This window comes from Pristiophorus japonicus, chromosome 13, assembly GCF_044704955.1.
Source record: "Pristiophorus japonicus isolate sPriJap1 chromosome 13, sPriJap1.hap1, whole genome shotgun sequence".
Classification (NCBI taxonomy): Eukaryota; Metazoa; Chordata; class Chondrichthyes; family Pristiophoridae; genus Pristiophorus; species Pristiophorus japonicus.
The window spans coordinates 73744103-73765834 of NC_091989.1; the positions used below are offsets into that span (position 1 = coordinate 73744103).

Consider the following 21732-nt stretch of genomic DNA (forward strand, 5'->3'; position numbering starts at 1 on the left):
GGAATCAATGGGAATAGTGCGGGATCTGATTGATCTCAGTGAATGACGGAGCAGCTCAAAGGACCAACGGCTGACTCCTGATTCTAATTCCCTTGTTCTTGTGTTCTTATAACCCCCCACTCCCCCCCCGCCCAAAACCCTTCCATCTCACCATACCCCTTCCTGCTATCAAAAATCTCGTTAAAAGTGTTTGCTTTGAGATGTTTGGAGCTCTCTGGGCTGGTATTGTGTGTGTGAGGAGCACTCTGTAATCGATTATCTCTGCAGTTGGTACTGGGAACAAAGCTAATTGTGGGTTCGGTTCCAATGGTGTAAACTCAGTCCATTTATGACACTGATCCTGAAGGAAGCAGTTTTATCTGGTTGCCACACCAACGTTTGCCTTGGTGATATCGTGTACTTCATGTAAATCCCAGAAGTCCATTGTCTAGATTTAAATTCTTGGCAGAATCGTGTGATTGCCAACACCCCTATGTTATACAGCCTTGCACTTGGCACCTTCTTCTCTATTTTGCAAATTGAATTGCAACAGAGTGAGAGAGCGACAACATGTAACCGAAGGTTTCTGACAGCTCTGCATCCGTGATTGGGTTACAAGAAATTACATCACATGTCAGAATGACCAAGACAAGGCAGTATGGCTTTAAGAAACCTTTAATGGCAATTAAGGTCAATCAAGAATAATCCCTAGCCTGGGAAGATAGAAGTCAGGGAAATAGTTCAGTTTGTGGAGCTGTGGCTTACGCCGATGACGTGCTCCTCATGGTCGAGGATCCTGTTGACCTGCGGAGGATGCGTGAGTGCCAGGAGATTTACTCGGCCGCATCCTCCGCCAGGATCAACTGGAGAAATGTTCCGGACTCCTGGTGGGTCAGTGGCGGGTGGACTCCCTGACGGAGGAGCTCAGGCCTTTTGCCTGGAGCATGACCCATCTCTTCTATCTGGGAGTCTACCTTAGCCCCGACGAGGGAGCCTGGCCGACGAACGGGCAAGAGCTGGAGGCCAAAGTCGCCGCTTGCCTAGGGCGCTGGACAGGACTGCTCCGAGTGCTGTCCTACAGGGGTCGAGCGCTAGTCATAAACCAGCTGGTGGCCACTATGCTGTAGTACCGGCTGGTCACTTTGACCCCTCCCCCTGCGTTTGTCGCCAAGATACAGACATTGACTACTTCTGGAACAACAGGAAGCACTGGGTCTCTGCTGCGGTTTTGAGTCTCACACTTAGGGAGGGCGGTCAGGCGTTGGTGTGCGTCAGTACCCAGCATGTTACTTCAGACCCTGCAGAGATACCTTTATGTCGAGCCCCCTCCTAGGTGGCGTGCGCTGGCGATGTATTTCTTCCACCAGCAGCACAGCCTCAACTACGACACGCAGCTCCCGTTTGTGAGCCTGGGGGGCGTCAGGACCTCCATGCGGGGGCTGCCTGTCTTTTACCAGGAACTCATCAGGGTCTGGAACAAAGTCTCCACCAAGCGCAGCTCTCCACCGTCTGGAGTGGCGGCTGTCCTGCAGGAGCCGCTGCTCAGGAATCCGTACCTCCACGACCGCGGTTTTAGGTGGCAGTTGGACGAGAGGGCTGTGGCTGGAGAGGTGACCAGGGTCAGGGACCTGCTCGATGGCGGAGGAGCGGGCTGGATGGGGCCAGACGAGTTGACATGGCGCCTATCCTGGGCCGACGTCCGTCGCACAGCCAATGCCATCGAGTCGCTAAAAACGGCACCGGGCCCTGAATCTGTTAGGTGTGTCGAGGAGGCTCAGGCATGTGGGACGATCCCGTCCGAACTGACCCCCGTCCGGACGGAATTCCTCATTGGCACCAAGTCCCGAAACCCCCCTCGGGAGCCGGCGCCTCACAACTTGAGCCTCCTCCGGGAAATCCCCTCCGTGTCTTTCAGTTCTGCGTGGCACCATCTTGCCATCCGAAGGAGGCGGGGGTCCCCAATGGAGGGCTCTCTACGCGGGAGTCCTCCCTCTATTTATTGGGAACTTGGCCTGGAGGATGTTGCATGGAGCAGTCCCGTGCAATCGGTTTTTAAGTCAGTTCACGGGTTCCCAGGCCGCCTGCAATGTCTGTGGTTTGGAAGAGTCCGTGTTCCACGTCTATGTAGAGTGTGTGAGGTTGCAGCCCCTATTCCAATATTTGAAGGGGCTGCTCCTCAATTTCTGGCTGCACTTCAGTCCCACACTCCTGATCTTTGGGCACCCTGTGCGGAGGGGAGCGGGCAGGTCCGAGGGCCTCCTTGCAGGACTGCTCCTGGGCACGGCCAAGGGTGCCATCAGCCGGTCCAGGCAGCGGGCGGTCGAGGGGGTTGTTCAGCCCGACTGCCTGCCTCTCTTCCACGGTATCCCTGGAGATGGAGCGTGCGGTGTCCACGAATACGCTTGCGGCCTTCCGTGAGAGGTGGGCACTGGAGGGCAACAGAATTTTAATTTAATTTGACCAGTTAATTGAGGAATTTGTGATTTCTAGTGCCCGTACTAAAAGGGGGTACTTGATTCGAAAGTTTTATCCAAAATAGTGTAGAGCTGCTGCAATGTGAATGGTTTAGCCAGTCACGTGATGCTCACAAGACTAAATAAAACCCCAGCCAGTTGGGTCTAGGTTAACCATCAATTGTGAGCCTAGTGGATGAACTGGTATTGTGTCATGTGATTGTTAAACCTTTGTTAATAAACCAACTAGTTCTCAATAGCAATGTGTTGTTGTGAATTCAGAAGCAAAGACCCCAGGAGTCACGTCCATCACAGAATGGCTGTACACATAGCCGTGGGTGATTACACCCCGCTTATTGTAAACACTAAGCTCGCGTCTGCATGTCTAATTGACTGCAGGGTCTTGGGCCTGCTTCAGCCTGCTACGGTATAGACGCACAGAGTATTCTCTATTTGTCCAAAACATTTCAATCCGCAGTTAACGGAAGCAAAATGCAAAAATACTGCAGTTGCTGGAAAACTCAAACAATTCTGAGCAGGTCAGACAGCATCTGTGGAGAGAGAAACTTTCAGGTCGATGACCTTTCATCAGAACTGGAAAAGGTGAGAGATATAATGGGTTTTAAGCAAGTACAGAGGCAGGAATCGGGGGCAGGGGAAGAAAGAACAAAAGAGAAAGAGGGCAAAATTGGGTAGCGCCGTATTTGGGGCGCTAAGTTTTATCTGTTTGAACATTTAGCACCCGGTGAGATGGGCTGCAAAATTGTGGGGAATTGGGCCCTTTTCCCTCAGAAATGCCACAAGGCTAATCGCCTCAAGGGGGCACTGAAGGGGGCGCTATTATTCAGCGATAATCAGCCTGCTGTTCATTCCAGTTCTTAAAGGGGATGTGGTTTCAGGCAGCACCTGGGCATTCTCACCATTGCTGGAGTTGACTGAGCTGTGAGGAAGGTGTGCAATGGCTGCTCCAGTACCTCAGGCAAGGGCTGCTCGCTTCAATGACCTGGCATTGGAGACATTGGTGGGGCAGTGGGGAGAAGGAGGGAGGCACTGTTCCCTCCATCTGGGGGAAGGCCAACGCTGCGGGTTTTTCGGGCCATGTGGGCAGAGTTGGCCGCAGAGGTGTTGGCCAGCACTGTGGTCAACAGGAGCCTCACACAGTGCCGCAAGAAATTCAATGACCTCACTTGGCTGGTCAAGGTAAGTACTTGTTCCCACAACTCTTACATACCATCCTCTGAGCCTCTGTCTGTGCACACTCTGCAGACCAGCACTGAACCCAACAGGCAACCACCGACCATCTGTACCTACTCACAGTCACAGCCTCATCTCACACCTTGCCTACATTCACAGCTATTTAACCAGGGCAGGCACACCTTCCACATACAGAACCGGACCCTTACTCACTCAGCTTCCTGCCTTTTGCCGGCCAAGATGGCCCACAACTGGATGGAGCAGCAGTGGACTGGCGGGGAGGGGGGGAAGCTGAACTGCGCCAGCTCTCCGACCTGGAGAAGCGAGTGCGGCGACTCATTGGCCCGCAGGTAGTGGGCACCGTGGCCGGTGGAGACATCGAGCCCGCTGGGGGCAACAACGATATCTTTATCCCCTCTTCTCATCCCACTTCCCCGTTAAACCAGAAGGCCTTATCACTCTCCAGCTCCTCACACTGTCTGCCTTCCTTGCTCCATTCCTGCCCCCCACCCTGCCCTCACCTTAATGCGACTCTTGTGCCATTTCTGCTTTCAGACAACCAGCCAGCAGGTGACCAGCCTGTGCCTTAGTCCCCCCACCCCCGCCACAACCCAGAAACGAGGGAGAAGAGGGAGACAAGGGGGAGGAGGAGCAGGAGGGGGACGAGGAGGAGGGGGAGGGGGAGGAGGAGCCAAGCATTGTGTCACTGCTCAGAGACTGGCACTACACGGTTAGAGGTTGGCTTAGCAGTGGGGTCGGCAGTGGGCGATGCCCCGGGGCCTAACAGGCTGCAGCAAGGCCAGGGGGAAAGGGAAGCTCGGGAGCCATCTCCTCGGAGGGAGGGTTCGTGCGCGCGTTCTGCTGCCCAGGACTCCGATGAGGACTCGATGGGGAGGCATCGTTGGGTCCACCACAGTTGACCGGGGATCTCACGGTGTCTCAGCAGCCCGGGGGAGTGGCAATAGGTCAGTGGAGCAGGATCCTGCTGTCCTCTCTCAGCATTCCTGATCCCACCACTGCCACTCCGCCATTGTCCTTGTCATTGCCCGTCACCCAGCCAGCCCAGACTGCCGCCGCCCAGCCTGAGGTGTTGCATTCTGCAGCCGGGCCTTCCAGGCCCAGAGCTGGTCGAGGGCGCCCTGCAAGGCCATCTGTAGTCTCTGGCCCTGACACACAGCAGCCTTCCACCAGCCCTGCTGCAGCCACTGGGGACACTGCAGAGGAGCAGTAGATTAGGTACACGAAAAAAGGGCTGTAAGGAAATGCACAAGGGGAAATACCCAGTTATACATTTCATTGTTGTTTGATAAATGGCGATTGGAATGTTTAATGGTTGCTGTTGCCTCATTTTATTTGGGGCTTTAGAATGGAAGGGTAAATTGATGTGGTGATGGGGACATCCAGAGGAACCGGGATGTGGGATGGGAATCAGTGGCAACGAGCACTGACGAGACGGTCACAGACCTCACTTGCAGGATCGCCATGGACACTGCCTCCTCTGTCGCTGGTGTTGCTCCTCCTCCTAGCCCTCCTCCTCCTCCTGGCCCTCCTCCTCCTCCGCCTCCTGGCCCTCCTCCTCCTCCTCCTGGCCCTCCTCCTCATCAGGTGATACGGCTATGCCTGGTGGCAATGGCTGCGCCCTCATGATGGCCAAGTTGTGCAGAGTGTGGCAGACAATGACGGAAAGGGACACCTGTTCGGGCGAGTACTGGAGGACTCCTTCCGAGTGGTCAAGGCAACGGAACCATTGCTCCGATGGTCTGCTCAATGATGTTCTTGGTGGCAGCATGGCTCTCACTATATGAGAAACTGGGCAGGAGTGTTGGGGTTGTGGAGGGGAGTCATGAGCCACGAGGAGAGTTGATAGCCCGTGTCTCCCAGCAGCTAGCCGCAAGCTTGGTGTGGTGGCTGGAAGAAAGCTGGCACACCGGTCTGGCACAGGATGAAGGCATCGTGGCTGCTACCAGGATAGCGGACATTGACTGAGGATTCTGTGTGTGGTCGCACACCAACTGTACATTCAGTGAGTGGTAACCTTTGTGGTTACGGAATACTGCAGGATTGTTATGCGGTGCCCGCAAAGCGAGGTGGGTGCAGTCATTGGCCCCTGCACAGTGGGAAAGCCCGCTATCCTGACAAGGCCACATGCACGTTTGTGCTGCTTCTCTCTGCTCATGGAGATGTAGTCCCTCCTCCTTCTGTACAGACTCTTTGAGCTAAAAATCGTTGCTATCTGTTCATCAGCCACTCTGCCTAACTGTTGGAAAGCAGCAATGAATAATGGCCAACAGAAAGTACTTTCCAAGATGGCGCCTTTGAATAGCGCTGCTCTATCCGGTTCCCGATTACACTCGCCAGGCACTAAGGTAGGTTGCACGGGACAATTTCACTTCTGGGGCAGTAAGGGGGCATGTGCTGCTGAGCAGGCCGCAACCTTGTAACCCCCGCCCAATTCCGCGAGGGGCGATTTCTGCACCATGCCCCGTTAGGCCGCCAGTAAAAGGGACAATTTCAACCCCTGTGATAGGGTGCAAGGTCGGAATTTCACTTCCTGTGATAGGGTGCAAGGTCGGAATTTCACTTCCTGTGATAGGGTGCAAGGTCGGAATTTCACTTCCTGTGATAGGGTGCAAGGTCGGAATTTCACCTCCTGTGATAGAGTGCAAGGTCGGAATTTCACCTCCTGTGATAGGGTGCAAGGTCGGAATTTCACCTCCTGTGATAGGGTGAAAGGCAGGGGAGATTAAATGACAAAAGGAATGATGGAGCAAGGCAAAAGGAGGTGGTAATGGGACAAGTAAAGAAACAAAAGATGGGTCTAGAGCAGTTAAAAATGACAAAAGCAGAATCATTACTAGCAGCTGCTGTTCGAAAAATGGGGGCGGAGGATATGGTCTGAAATTATCAGAACACAAGAAATAGGAGCAGGAGTCGGCCATTTGGCCCCTCGAGCCTGCTCCGCCATTTAATACGATCATGGCTGATCTGATCACGGACTCAGCTCCACTTCCCTGCCCGCTCCCCAGAACCCTTTATTCCCTTATCGCTCAAAAATCTGTCTATCTCCACCTTAAATATATTCAATGACCCAGCCTCCACAGCTCTCTGGGGCAGAGAATTCCACAGATTTACAGCCCTCTGAGAGAAGAAATTCCTCCTCATCTCAGTTTTAAATGGGCGGCCCTTATTCTGAGACTATGTCCCCTAGGTTTAGTTTCCCCTATGCATGGAAATATCCTCTCTGCGTCCACCCTGTCAAACCCCCTCATTATCTTATGTTTCAATAAGATCACCTCTCATTCTTATGAACTCCAATGTGTAGAGGCCCAACCTACTCAACCTAGCTTCATAAGTCAACCCCCTCATCAGATGAGCCTCTTCTACAGTTCTAGCGCTCGCACAGATCGTTGGATCACCTGCAAATTTGAAAATTGTGCCACCAACCCCTGAATCCAGATCATTAATAAAAATAATAAATAGCAACGGTCCCAACACTGATCCCTACGGGACACCACTGGTGACCGGTCTCCAAAGAGATCCAAATCCATCTATAACTAGCCTTTGCCTGCGTCCTGCCAGTCAGTTCTGAATCCAGCTCAATATATTTCTACTTCCTCTTATAGGGAAGCCTCTTGTGTGGTACCTTATTAAAAGCTTTTTGGAAATCTAAGTAGATAACGTTTATTGGGCATCCTTGTTGTTTCATTGATACAGATGTCAAAGGTTGGTTCTCTTATAGGATGTTTCTACTCACAGTTATGTACAATGAGTGAAATCGTACAAACTGATTCTGATACAATAAGTATTCTCACTCCCCGGGGCCACATTTTATGCTGTATCCTTGTCAAGCGAACTATGTGTCAGAGGCCTACTCTTCATTGCAGTTTCATCATGCATTCTGCATACTGTGTGTTTCGCATGTAACAGGTCACACTTGCACACAGATCGGTATCCCAGGATGAAATATGATGGTTTCAGGCTCAAACCATTCTTGTTCTTCCAGGCTATAGACCAACAGGTCACGTGCAGCACTATGAGCACTTCCTCTTGCAAGGTCCCAATATTACAGGCAGTGGCTAGGCCTCGCAAACACTGGGAGTGAAATGGTCATTTCCGGAAGGAAAACTGCCTGCCGTATATTCTCGACTCCATTTAACAGACTGTGGGGATTTCAGAGCATGATCTCCTTTCCTGGATGTAGCGTAACTAAACAATTGTACAGTATCCCCAAATCGATCTCACTCAGGGCTGAGCAAACAGGAGTTCTGTGTTTAATTTTTTTTTTTTTTTTTTTAATTCGTAGCCAATCGTTCCAATTCTTTGTCAAATCACAAACGCCAGAGGTCACCTTGCACATGCCAAGGATCACTCTGCGCCAATGCTCTTAGCCAAAAGGCCTAGAGCCACTGCACCGTTCCTGGAAGTACTGCAATACCAGGTTCGTGCCATGGAGGTGGATGGGTCAAGCCACCCCACACACCTCCGTGGAGGTGGATGGGTCAAGCCACCCCACCCACCTCCTGTTTCCAAAAAAGCAAGCATATACCTTCCTGACCAGGGAGAAACCACCCGGAGGTCATGGTGGCTGGTCAGGTCAGTTACGCATGATCTTAGCCAAAAGGAGGAGTTCTGTGTTTAATGCACTTACAGTTGTCGGGATCATGTATCTCACAAGGCTGTCGGGTGTGGACAAGTATTCCCATCCCATCCCAATGTCACTTCACAGTAATGGCTCCTCTCCCCACTTCTTTCTTTCTCTAAACACCCAGCTGACCAAAGCAGGGATTCCCAGACTGTGCTCCTGTCTTACTCCCCGTGTAACATAACGCAAGTATCTTCTGTATAAAAATTCATTAATAGCTCTATTTACATTTTAAGTAAAGAGGATTTATTAAATCCCAAATCTACATACGCAAAATACTACAGCCGCTGGAAATCTGAAATAAAAGGAGAAAGTACTGGAAATACTCAGCAGGTCAGGCAGCATCTGTGGTGAGAGAAACACAGTTAGCAATTGTTGATGTTGAGTCCAGGAGGCTGTAAAGTGCCTAATCGAAAGATGAGGTGCTGTTCCTCAAGCTTGCGTTGAGCTTCATTGGAACAGTGCAGGAGGCCGAGGACGGAGAGATCAGAGTGGGAGTGCAGCGGGGAATTAAAGTGACAGGCGATCGGAAGCTCAGGGTCACACTTACAGACTGAACGGAGGTGCTCTGCAAAGCGGTCACTCAATCTACACTTGGTCTCCCCAATGTAGAGGAGACCACATCGTGAGCAGCAAATACAGTATACTACATTGCAAGAAGTACAAGTAAATCGCTGTTTCACCTGGAAGGGGTGTTTGGGGCCCTGGATAATGGGAAGGGAGAGAATAAAAGGGCAGGTGTTGCATCTCCTGCACTTGCACGGGAAGGTGTCGTGGGAAGGGGAGGGGTGCTGGGGGTGACTGCGGAATGAACCAGGGTGTCGCAGAGCATCACAGTGCACCAAACAACAATGAGGCCACCCTTGTCAGCAGGCTTAATGTTGGGGTTAGACCTGAGAGAGCGAAGTGCTACAAATTCAGTAGGAGGTAGATTCAAGTAAGTGAGTGGAGGAGAGAAACTGAGACGGCCAATGTCCCGCCGACAGTTCCCAATGAGAAGATCAGGAGCGGGTCAGAGACTAGAGGGAGGGGGTCAGGTGGAGTGAGAGTTCTGAATACTGGGGAAAGCGGGAGAAGACTCCTGGCCAAAGAGGTGGACGAGGAGGCAAAGGAGGGACAGCCTGAATTACTGCTCAAATAGATTTTTGTTGGACATTTATCCGAGCATTTTATAGTTATCCCCAAGTTGTTTTATGAAAGATCATCATTATAGGCAGTCCCTCGGAATCGAGGAAGACTTGCTTCCACTCTAAAAGTGAGTTCCCAGGTGACTGTAGAGTCCAATACGAGAATTACAGTCTGTGTCACAGGTGGATCAGACAGTGATTGTCAGGGGTCAAGCAGGGCTGTGTCATCGTACCAATGCTGTTCTCGATCTTCCTCGCTGTAATGCTCCATCTCACTCTCAACAAACTCCCCGCTGGAGTGGAGATAAACTATAGAACCAATGGGAACCTGTTCAACCTTCGCCGCCTCCAGACTAGATCCAAAGTCATCCCATCCTCTGTCATCGAACTACAGTACGGCTCATTGCAGACTTCTCAATGATCTCTCTCTCTCTAACTAGTAAAAAGGAGTTGGCAGTATATGTGAGAACTCGGTATATGTGTGCAAGCAGGACATGTATATGTGAGTAATCAGTACATGTATATGTGAGTACGCAGTATATGTGTAACCAGTACACTGTGCTTTATTTGCAGTCCACAGTGTTCGGTATTGGCCAACATTAGTGGGACGGACATCTACAGAAACAGGAAAGACTATGTGAATGTAAGGAAGTGACTTTATCTTCATTCAGCACTACTGCTTTTCACTCTTTGCTGGGTTTGCACATGTAACAATTGAACATTTTTATCACAGATTTATGAGCCCGAGGGAGTAAAGATCTTTAGATGCCCGTCACCAATTTTCTTTGCAAATGTAGAATTCTTACGGACCAAGCTTACTGAGGCTGTAAGTTGTTCTTATCATTCAGTTTCTAACACTACCCAGTTTCTCTATGATTGCTGCTTTAAATTTCAGTGAAATTAAAAATGCTCTGTAATGAATATTTAACAGTTCTAGAAGTACTGGATTGATCCCGAATGCAGTATGTTTTGATCAGATTCAAACGATTCTCTGACTGAAAGTGAGATTACATTCTAAATCCGCACTGTAACTAAACTGCTTACAATCTGTGTATTGTAGATTGGGTTTAATCCACTCCGAATCCTGCGGAAACGGAATAAAGCCCTGCGGAAGATCAAGAAAATGCTACAAAAAGGAGAGTTAATGATCACATCAGTAAGTTGTTCGAGCTGTACAACAACCCAGTCCAAAAAAGAGAGGATCCAAATATAAAATATACTCAATGAGTCTCATTACATGTTACACAGAGTGGGGAATTGGGCTACTATCAACAGCATGGTTTTATGAAAGGGAAATCATGTTTGACAAATTTGCTGGAGTTCTTTGAGGATGTAACGAACAGAGTGGATAAAGGGGAACCAGTGGATGTGGTGTATTTGGATTTCCAAAGGCATTTGACTAGGTGCCACATAACAGGTTACTGCACAAGATAAAAGTTCATGGAGTTGGGGGGTAATATATTAGCATGGATAGAGGATTGGCTAACTAACAGAAAACAGAGAGTCGGGATAAATGGTTCATTCTCTGGTTGGCAACCAGTAACTAGTGGGGTGCCGCAGGGACCAGTGCTGGGACCCCAACTATTTACAATCTATATTAACGACATGGATGAAGGGACTGAGTGTAACGGAGCCAAGTTTGCTGATGATACAAAAATGGGAGGAAAAGCAATGTGTGAGGAGGACACAAAAAATCTGCAAAAGGGCATAGATAGGCTAAGTGAGTGGGCAAAAATTTGGCAGATGGAGTATAATGTTGGAAAGTGTGAGGTCATGCACTTTGGCAGAAAAAAATCAAAGAGCAAGTTATTATTTAAATGGAGAAAGATTGCAAAGTGCTGCAGTACAGCGGGACCTGGGGATACTTGTGCATGAAACACAAAAGGTTAGTATGCAGGTACAGCAAGTGATCAGGAAGGCCAATGGAATCTTGGCCTTTATTGCAAAGGGGATGGAGTATAAAAGCAGGGAAATCTTGCTACAGTAATACAGTAATACAGGGTATTGGTGAGGCCACACCTGGAATACTACGTGCAGTTTTGTTTTCCATATTTACGAAAGGATATACTTGCCTAGGAGGCAGTTCAGAGAAGGATCACTGGGTTGATTCCAGAGATGAAGGGGTTGACTTATGAGGAAAGGTTGAGGAGGTTGGGCCTCTATTCATTGGAATTCAGAAGAATGAGAGGTAATCTTATCGAAACGTATAAGATTATGAGGGGGCTTGACGAGGTGGATGCAGAGAGGATGTTTCCACTGATAGGGGAGACTAGAACTAGAGGGCATAATCTTAGAATAAGGGGCCACCCATTTAAAACTGAGATGAGGAGGAATTTCTTCTCTCAGAGGGTTGTAAATCTGTGGAATTCGCTGCCTCAGATGTGGAAGCTGGGACATTGAATAAATTTAAGACAGAGATAGACAACTTCTTAACCGATAAGGGAATAAGGGGTTATGGGGAGCGGGCAGGGAAGCAGACCCGAGTCCATGATCGGATCAGCCATAATCGTATTAAATGTTGGAGCAAGCTCGAGGGGCCGTATGGCCTACTCCTGCTCCTATTTCTTATGTTCTTATTATCTGGATGTCTTTGTGCATGAAACACAAAAAGTTAGTATGCAGGTACAGCAAGCAATTAGGAAGGCAAATGGAATGTTGGCCTTTATTGGAAGGAGAATGGAGTACAAAAGTAGGGAAGTTTTGCTATAACTGGCGAGACCACACCTGGAGTACTGCGTGCAGTTTTGGTCTCCTTATTTAAGGAGGGATATACTTGCATTGGAGGCAGTTCAGAGAAGGTTCACTCGGTTGATTCCTCAGATGAGGGGGTTGTCTTAAGAAGAAAGGTCGAGCAGGTTGGGCCTATACTCATTTGAGTTTATAAGAATGAGAGGTGATCACCATACCCCAAACCCTTACACTACTGTACCCCAAACCCTTACACTACTGTACCCCAAACCCTTACACTACTGAACCCCAATTCTTACACTACTGTAACCCAAACCCTTACACTACTGAACCCCAAACCCTTACACTACTGAACCCCAAACCCTTACACTACTGAACCCCAACCCCTTACACTACTGTAACCCAAACCCTTACACTACTGAACCCCAAACCCTTACACTACTGAACCCCAAACCCTTACACTACTGAACCCCAACCCTGACACTACTGAACCCCAACCCTGACACTACTGAACCCCAAACCTTGCACTACTGAACCCCAATCCCTTACACTACTGAACCCCAAACCCTTACACTACTGTAACCCAAACCCTTACACTACTGAACCCCAAACCCTTACACTACCGTACCACAAACGCTGTCACATTCTTGTTTCTGTGCAGAAAGGTTATATCCACACTACGGATGGAAGTAATCTGAACGATTCGGAGAATGAAGATAGCAACAGTATTGATGAGTTGGATAAAGCGATAGATATGAAAGAGTTGCCGATGCGGATAGATTGGAAATCTCCTCTCCCAGCCAGTATTCCTGTTCCCAGTGTGGAAACACACAGCATTGTCCTGGACTTTGCTGCAGTATCGTTCCTGGATGTGTCTGCGATGAAAGGCTTGAAATCGGTAAAAACAAGTTCTCACTGCAGAATAAAATGTTTACCAAAGTCTATTACTGTGGAGAAGTGCGTGGTTTCTCTCCTTGTTAATCTGGCGATTCCAGTTAGATATATTTTGTCACGAGTCCATGTTGAAGTACGATGGTGGCATGATATTCAGCGATGAGCGGGAGAGGGCCCCATTCTGTCCACACACTGAACTTTCCAGGAGGGTCACTGTACAGTAACCGAGATCAGGGCAATGTTCTATTGCCTGGCCTGGAGGCATGGAGGCCAACAGCCTTAGTCCCACTATTGCCAATCAGATCCTTCACACAAATAGCGGGTGGTCATATTTCAATCACAAATCTGCCTTTGCCTTGGCTTATGAATAACAGTCTCAGCAAGTTCCACCAGTTTCTGAGTGGCCTACTTGAAATAATTTGCCAAAGTGTAACAAACGACATTACGGCATAGTAACTGCACCATCGCACCCCCTGCCCCCCGCCCCCGCCTCACCCCCCGATGTTCCAAGCTGCTCTGGGCATCTAGTGGAGAAACTAGGAAAGATCATTGAGTTAAAAGTTTACTGAACTTTCGAATATCAATTGTACAGAAAGTGACCTCTTAACCCTCTCTCTGTCGCGACAGATCTTGAAAGAATTTGTTAGGATTGAGATCGATATCTACATCGCTGCTTGTGACAGTAAGTTCCCTTTTCATTAACCTTCTGCCAATACTCGAAAAACAAACAATACCCAGTTCAGGAGTGTGATGGAACACACTCCACTTGCCTGGATGAGTGCAGCTCCAACAGCACTCAAGAAGCTCGACACCATCCAGGACAAAGCAGCCCGCTTGATTGGCACCCCATCCACCACCTTCAACATTCACTCCCTCCACCACCGGCGCACCGTGGCTGCAGTGTGTACCATCTACAAGATGCACTGCAGCAACTCGCCAAGGCTTCTTTGCCAGCACCTCCCAAACCCGCGACCTCTACCGCCTAGAAGGACAAGGGCAGCGGGTGCATGGGAACACCACCACCTCCACGTTCCCCTCCAAGTCACACACCAACCTCAGTTGGAAATATATCGGCCGTTCCTTCATCGTCGCTGGGTCAAAATCCTGGAACTCCCTCCCCAACAGCACTGTGGGAGCACCTTCAGTACGAACCCCACCCCCGGGACTAACCCCCCCGCTCCCCCAGGACTAACCCCCACCCCCCAGGACTAACCACCTCCCCCCACCCCCCCAGGACTAACGTTCCCCCCGAGACTACCCCGCCGACTCCCGGGGCTAACGGGAGGCGCTAAGCTGCCAAATTTCTCCCCCTTGAACTATAAATATTTGAATATCTAATTATTTTGTTTATTCTCAGATCTAATCCTGGAAAAATTAGAAAGATGCGGATTTTTTGATGATGAAATCACTCCAGATATATTCTTCCTTACAATCCACGATGCTATGCTCTGCATATTGGATAGACATGAGCCCAGCAATTCTCTGAGCTTCATATCTGACAAGGTTTGTTGCTACTTGATGATTTAATGGAACCAGGATCATCATTAGATATTTAAAACCACTTCCTGGTTTGGACTATAGCGGGGACGGTACACAAATGGACAACGAGAACTGGGAGGGGTGCAGCAGAGCAGTTCTCCAGTTGTCTTGGGTAACCCTTGCCACTGGACCAAGACCTAGCTCTGTCAAGCCCGTGTGGTGGCTGGTGTGCAACGGTCACCCAACGTTAAAAAAATCCACACACAGGCATCTTCCACCCTTCAGGATGTAGTTCAGGATCTGGAATATTGGGTCCTTCATTGAAACACCTGTGAACTCATCCCTTTTTGGCGTGGAAGCAAGTCATCCTCGATACGTGGGACCACCTAAGAATGAACGGTGGATCGAAGCGGCAACTTGTATTTGGTCAATGCCTGCCCTCAGGGTTTCCCAAACTGCACAGAACGTTTTAAATGTAGCCACTTGCCCCGCCCAGCCCACTGTGCTGCTCCCCCCGCAGTCCTCTGTGCCCCCCGGGCCCGGTCCTCTCTGCCCCTCCCCGCAGCCCTCTGTGCCACCCTCCAGCCTTCTGTACCCTCCCCCCCCCCAGCCCTCTCTGCCCCCCCGGCCCTCTGTGCCCCGCCTCTCAAGAATCTACAAGGCACAAGTCCATCAATACGATTACAAAGTGACTCACAGATTATATGGGCAGAATCAGAGACACTGGTTCAAAATTAAAAGGCAGGATTTTTGTGCCCACACATAGTGAATATAATGGAGAAGAGGTAGTTACTCCTTCACAACAGAGCTTAATGTGATATAAAAACAGAAATGCTGGAAATCTCAGCAGGTCAGGCAGCATCTGTGGAGAGAGAAAGCAGAGTTAACGTTTCAGGTCGATGACCCTTCGTCAGAACCCAGAGCTATACGTGGATCTGACTGGTAATGGGTGTAATGGTTGGGGGAGTCGCTGGTAATGGGTGTAATGGTTGGGGGAGTCGCTGGTAATGGGTGTAATGGTTGGGGGAATCGCTGGTAATGGGTGTAATGGTTGGGGGAGTCGCTGGTAATGGGTGTAATGATTGAGGGAATCACTAATAATGGGTGTAATGGTTGGGGGAGTCGCTGGTAATGGGTGTAATGGTTGGGGGAAATCGCTGGTAATGGGTGTAATGGTTGGGGGAAATCACTGGTAATGGGTGTAATGGTTGGGGGAATCGCTGGTAATGGGTGTAATGGTTGGGGGAATCGCTGGTAATGGGTGTAATGGTTGGGGGAGTCGCTGGTAATGGGTGTAATGATTGAGGGAATCACTAATAATGGGTGTAATGGTTGGGGAGTCGCTGGTAATGGGTGTAATGGTTGGGGGAAATCGCTGGTAATGGGTGTAATGGTTGGGGGAGTCGCTGGTAATGGGTGTAATGGTTGGGGGAGTCGCTGGTAATGGGTGTAATGGTTGAGGGGGTCGCTGGTAATGGGTGTAATGGTTGAGGGGATCGCTGGTAATGGGTGTAATGGTTGAGGGGATCGCTGGTAATGGGTGCAATGGTTGGGGGAGTCGCTGGTAATGGGTGTAATGGTTGGGGGAGTCGCTGGTAATGGGTGTAATGGTTGGGGGAGTCGCTGGTAATGGGTGTAATGGTTGAGGGGATCGCTGGTAATGGGTGTAATGGTTGGGGGAGTCGCTGGTAATGGGTGTAATGGTTGGGGGAGTCGCTGGTAATGGGTGTAATGGTTGGGGGAGTCGCTGGTAATGGGTGTAATGGTTGAGGGGGTCGCTGGTAATGGGTGTAATGGTTGAGGGGATTGCTGGTAATGGGTGTAATGGTTGAGGGGATCGCTGGTAATGGGTGCAATGGTTGTGGGAGTCGCTGGTAATGGGTGTAATGGTTGAGGGGATCGCTGGAAATGGGTGTAATAGTTGGGGGAGTCGCTGGTAATGGGTGTAATGGTTGGGGGAGTCGCTGGTAATGGGTGTAATGGTTGGGGGAGTCGCTGGCCCTGTTCCCCGAGCTCGGGGTGGTTCCTGGGGAAAGCAGCGGCTCAGGGTGCAGTGGGAGAGATTCAAAGAGAGACCAGTATATGGAGTTTTTCTGGATCACTCAGTGGGATATTTATGCTGAATTTTTCCTCGGATTAAGGAAGTGGCGTGGTGTCAATTGAGCAAACAGCCTTTTCTCATTTCATCATTTCTTACGCACATCTGTATAGGCACAAAAGAGGCAAGCTAATTATTGTAACATCAGACGATTCTTAACTAACCAACTAACCATGTGTAGAAAACTATTAACTAACCAATTAACCACATGCAGACCATTAACCACATGCAGACTATTAACTAACTAACTAACCACATGTAGACCATTAACTAACCATATGCAGACCATTAACTAACTAACTAACTACATATAGACCATTAACTAACTAAGTAACCATGTGTAGACCATTAACTAACTAACTAACCATGTGTAGACCATTAACTAACCACATGCAGACCATTAACTAACTAACCAACCACATATAGACCATTAACTAACTAATTAACCATGTGTAGACCATTAACTAACTAACCATGTGCAGGCCATTAACTAACCAAGTGCAGAAAACGAGTAATTTAGAGAATGCAACCACTGTGCTAATTCCCCAGTGTTCAGGCATCTGGATTACTGTAGCTACATCAGAAACATTTTATAATATGGAACAATTGGCGCATGCTGAGTCCTCAAATTACAATCCCTTTCAATATTGTCGTAGGTACAAGGGACTAAGGAAACATTACATTCCGAAGGAGATTTAAAAAAGAGGGAGTGCGTGGTAAGTTGGAAACATATCCTTTGTCAGTTTTAGTAGCCAATATTATTCTTGTCAAGTTAATGGCTCCATTATCTGGTTTACTTCCAGGTGCAATCAGATACACAGTTCTGATAGGCTGAGCATTTGAAATATGAAAGAAAACTGATGCGGAAAGTATATACAACCCTATATTGAAAACTCAACCATATTCAGAAAGGTCTATCATTTGGGATTAATTTGTGTTGGCCCTTTGTACAGAATTAGTTCTGCATTAAACTATCGCAATGCTGAGTTCATGTTGAAGCTTTGGATCATCAATATATAATTGTAATTTTTTAAGACAAGGATGTGACAATGTTATGCATCATAAAGCAATACAGAAACAAAGACCCAGTAACAGCCAGTATCCTGCAGTGTTGCATTATCGCAGGTGGTGAGAGATCTGCCCGTGAGCATCGAGAGCACTCTGCCCCAGGTCTGCATACATTCATTTGGAGCTGCTCTACTGACCCTCCAGCTCCAGTATCCCAACCTTCTCATCCCCATTTGGGTACTGTATAAAAACAACATACCGTCTGCAACTGTACGTTTAGTCACAGCAACAAACAGCAATTTATGGAAGGAATGCCTGTTATTAGGCCAATCACCCTTTGACTCTGGTAGGGTAGCCCAGGAGTAATGTTATAGGACTAGCAATTTACTGACACTGGACCATCACAGTCAGTGGGAGGGTCGGTGGGTTGATGACAGGACGGTCAGAGTCGGTGGGTTAGTGACGGGACGGTCAGAGTCGGTGGGTTAGTGATGGGACGGTCAGGGTTGGTGGGTTAGTGATGGGACGGTCAGGGTCGGTGGGTTAGTGACGGGACGGTCAGAGTCGGTGGGTTAGTGATGGGACGGTCAGGGTCGGTGGGTTAGTGATGGGACGGTCAGAGTCGGTGGGTTAGTGACGGGACGGTCAGGGTCGGTGGGTTAGTGATGGGACGGTCAGGGTTGGTGGGTTAGTGATGGGACGGTCAGAGTCGGTGGGTTAGTGATGGGACGGTCAGAGTCGGTGGGTTAGTGATGGGACGGTCAGAGTCGGTGGGTTAGTGACGGGACGGTCAGAGTCGGTGGGTTAGTGATGGGACGGTCAGGGTCGGTGGGTTAGTGATGGGACGGTCAGTCGGTGGGTTAGTGATGGGACGGTCAGGGTCGGTGGGTTGATGACAGGACGGTCAGAGTCGGTGGGTTAGTGACGGGACGGTCAGAGTCGGTGGGTTAGTGATGGGACGGTCAGGGTTGGTGGGTTAGTGATGGGACGGTCAGAGTCGGTGGGTTAGTGATGGGACGGTCAGAGTCGGTGGGTTAGTGATGGGACGGTCAGAGTCGGTGGGTTAGTGACGGGACGGTCAGAGTCGGTGGGTTAGTGATGGGACGGTCAGGGTCGGTGGGTTAGTGATGGGACGGTCAGAGTCGGTGGGTTAGTGATGGGACGGTCAGGGTCGGTGGGTTAGTGATGGGACGGTCAGGGTCGGTGGGTTGGTGACGGGACGGTCAGAGTCGGTGGGTTAGTGACGGGACGGTCAGTCGGTGGGTTGGTGACGGGACGGTCAGAGTCGGTGGGTTAGTGATGGGACGGTCAGTCGGTGGGTTAGTGATGGGACGGTCAGTCGGTGGGTTAGTGATGGGACGGTCAGTCGGTGGGTTAGTGATGGGACGGTCAGTCGGTGGGTTGGTGACGGGACGGTCAGGGTCGGTGGGTTGGTGACGGGACGGTCAGGGTCGGTGGGTTAGTGACGGGACGGTCAGAGTCGGTGGGTTAGTGACGGGACGGTCAGGGTCGGTGGGTTAATGACAGGACGGTCAGTCGGTGGGTTGGTGATGGGACGGTCAGGGTCGGTGGGTTGGTGACGGGACGGTCAGGGTCGGTGGGTTGGTGACGGGACGGTCAGGGTCGGTGGGTTAGTGATGGGACGGTCAGGGTCGGTGGGTTAGTGACGGGACGGTCAGTCGGTGGGTTAGTGATGGGACGGTCAGGGTCGGTGGGTTAGTGATGGGACGGTCAGGGTCAGTGGGTTGGTGACGGGACGGTCAGGGTCGGTGGGTTAATGACAGGACGGTCAGTCGGTGGGTTGGTGACGGGACGGTCAGAGTCGGTGGGTTGGTGACGGGACGGTCAGAGTCGGTGGGTTGGTGATGGGACGGTCAGGGTCGGTGGGTTCGTGACGGGACGGTCAGGGTCGGTGGGTTAGTGACGGGACGGTCAGGGTCGGTGGGTTAATGACAGGACGGTCAGTCGGTGGGTTGGTGATGGGACGGTCAGAGTCGGTGGGTTGGTGACGGGACGGTCAGGGTCGGTGGGTTAATGACAGGACGGTCAGTCGGTGGGTTGGTGATGGGACGGTCAGGGTCGGTGGGTTAGTGATGGGACGGTCAGGGTCGGTGGGTTGGTGACGGGACGGTCAGGGTCGGTGGGTTAATGACAGGACGGTCAGTCGGTGGGTTGGTGAAGGGACGGTCAGGGTCGGTGGGTTGGTGACGGGACGGTCAGAGTCGGTGGGTTGGTGACGGGACGGTCAGTCGGTGGGTTAATGACAGGACGGTCAGTCGGTGGGTTGGTGATGGGACGGTCAGAGTCGGTGGGTTGGTGATGGGACGGTCAGGGTCAGTGGGTTAGTGATGGGACGGTCAGGGTTGGTGGATTAGTGATGGGACGGCACTGTTTACTGACACTGAACCAGAATATCTCCCAATGTGCATGGAGTGTGAAACCAGTGGCTGGTGCTTTGGTGGAAGGAGAGGGAGAGAGAGAGGGAGGGAAAGTATCAGTCTCCATTAGTGGATTTTGGAAAATCTCTGAATCCCTGCCCCTCCCCCTTACTTTACTGTCATTGGTCTATTTAACTGACAGGTCTCTGAACTTACCAGCAGCCAATGAAATTTGTTGGTTATAAATGAGCCATGTGCTTACTGGCCAATGAGATTGCTGGAAAGCAGCATAGTGACACTCAGGATTCTTTGATCAATCGCTCTCATCTCCTGATTCTGACCATGACACACATTGTTTTCTGTATTTCCATAGACGCCTGGCTGTAGTTACTTTGACGATTGTATCTGAGTTATGAAGCGCTGTTAATTACGTGGAGAAATGCAGATGGTACTTTGTACCGTCTGTAACCCTTGCTCACTCTGTGTGATGTGTCTCACGGAGGATCACAGTATCAATGGGACAGGTGAAGGAAAATACATCTATTGTGACCAGAGATGAGATTCGTGGGTTTATCTAATTGTTTGTTATATAGAAGCAAAAACTATAATTAAATAATTGTATTTTTTCACACCTGGTTCATGCAACTTGTGGGAGCAGGAATGTTGGATACGGTTTGATCATCACCATGTTGTGATCACCAGCTTCCCTGCAATTCTGTTCTTTGAAAATATGTTTTGGCGAGTATGCTTTCTTTAAAACTGAGTTTTTTGAAAGATGCAAGTGAAATATGTTATACACAACCAGGTAAAAAATAAATCGCCAATGGTCTAAACAACTCGCTGTCTGTCTTTAACTCATCACCTTCTCAACACTCACTAAATTGGTGGTAAGGCGGGTTGAATGCATTGCACGGGCTCCATCAGCAGCAAGGTACAGTTCTGCACAGCCCTGTGCTGGCAGCAGTATTCCTCGGGCCCTGTACATTAGGGTGTCCATCTTTTCTAAACTCAACCCGGGTGCACAGCAACACTGTGCAGGTTCATCCCCCAGTGTCTGAGGTCACACTGGACCCCACTCCCCCCAGTGTCTGAGGTCACACTTGACCCCTTCCCCAGTGACTGAGGCCACACCTGACCCCTCCCCCCCCCCCCAGTGACTGAGGTCACACCTGACCCCTTCCCCAGTGTCTGAGGTCACACCTGACCCCTTCCCCAGTGTCTGAGGTCACACCTGACCCCTTCCCCAGTGTCTGAGGTCACACCTGACCCCTTCCCCAATGTCTGAGGTCACACTGGACCCCACTCCCCCCAGTGTCTGAGGTCACACCTGACCCCTCCCCCCCAGTGACTGAGGTCACACCTGACCCCTTCCCCAGTGTCTGAGGTCACACCTGACCCCTTCCCCAGTGTCTGAGGTCACACCTGACCCCTTCCCCAATGTCTGAGGTCACACTGGACCCCACTCCCCCCAGTGTCTGAGGTCACACCTGACCCCTCCCCCCCAGTGACTGAGGTCACACCTGACCCCTTCCCCAGTGTCTGAGGTCACACCTGACCCCTTCCCCAGTGTCTGAGGTCACGCCTGACCCCTCCCCCCAGTGACCGAGGTCAGAGGTCACACTTGACCCCTCCCATGACTGAAATCACACATGTCCAGCACTCCCCCGATACTGCCCCTCCGACAGTGCGGCGCTCCCTCAGTGCTGCCCCTGCGACAGTGCGGCACCCTCAGTACTGCCCCTTGACAGTGCAGCACTCCCTCAGTACTGCAATTCTGACAGTGCGGCACTCC

General features: G+C 50.3%; 1 protein-coding gene across 1 annotated transcript in view; it reads left to right on the forward strand.

Moving 5' to 3' along the window:
- The window catches only part of LOC139278115 (chloride anion exchanger-like), a 125031-nt gene extending 104682 nt beyond the window's left edge, over window positions 1–20349 (forward strand). The window contains exons 13-20 of the mRNA XM_070896772.1: window positions 9969–10038; window positions 10129–10221; window positions 10456–10551; window positions 12745–12981; window positions 13605–13659; window positions 14335–14480; window positions 17211–17270; window positions 20314–20349. Of these exons, the coding sequence (XP_070752873.1) occupies window positions 9969–10038; window positions 10129–10221; window positions 10456–10551; window positions 12745–12981; window positions 13605–13659; window positions 14335–14480; window positions 17211–17270; window positions 20314–20349 (793 nt within the window). The remainder of the gene's footprint in view (window positions 1–9968; window positions 10039–10128; window positions 10222–10455; window positions 10552–12744; window positions 12982–13604; window positions 13660–14334; window positions 14481–17210; window positions 17271–20313) is intronic.
- The last annotated feature ends 1383 nt before the right edge of the window (window positions 20350–21732 follow it).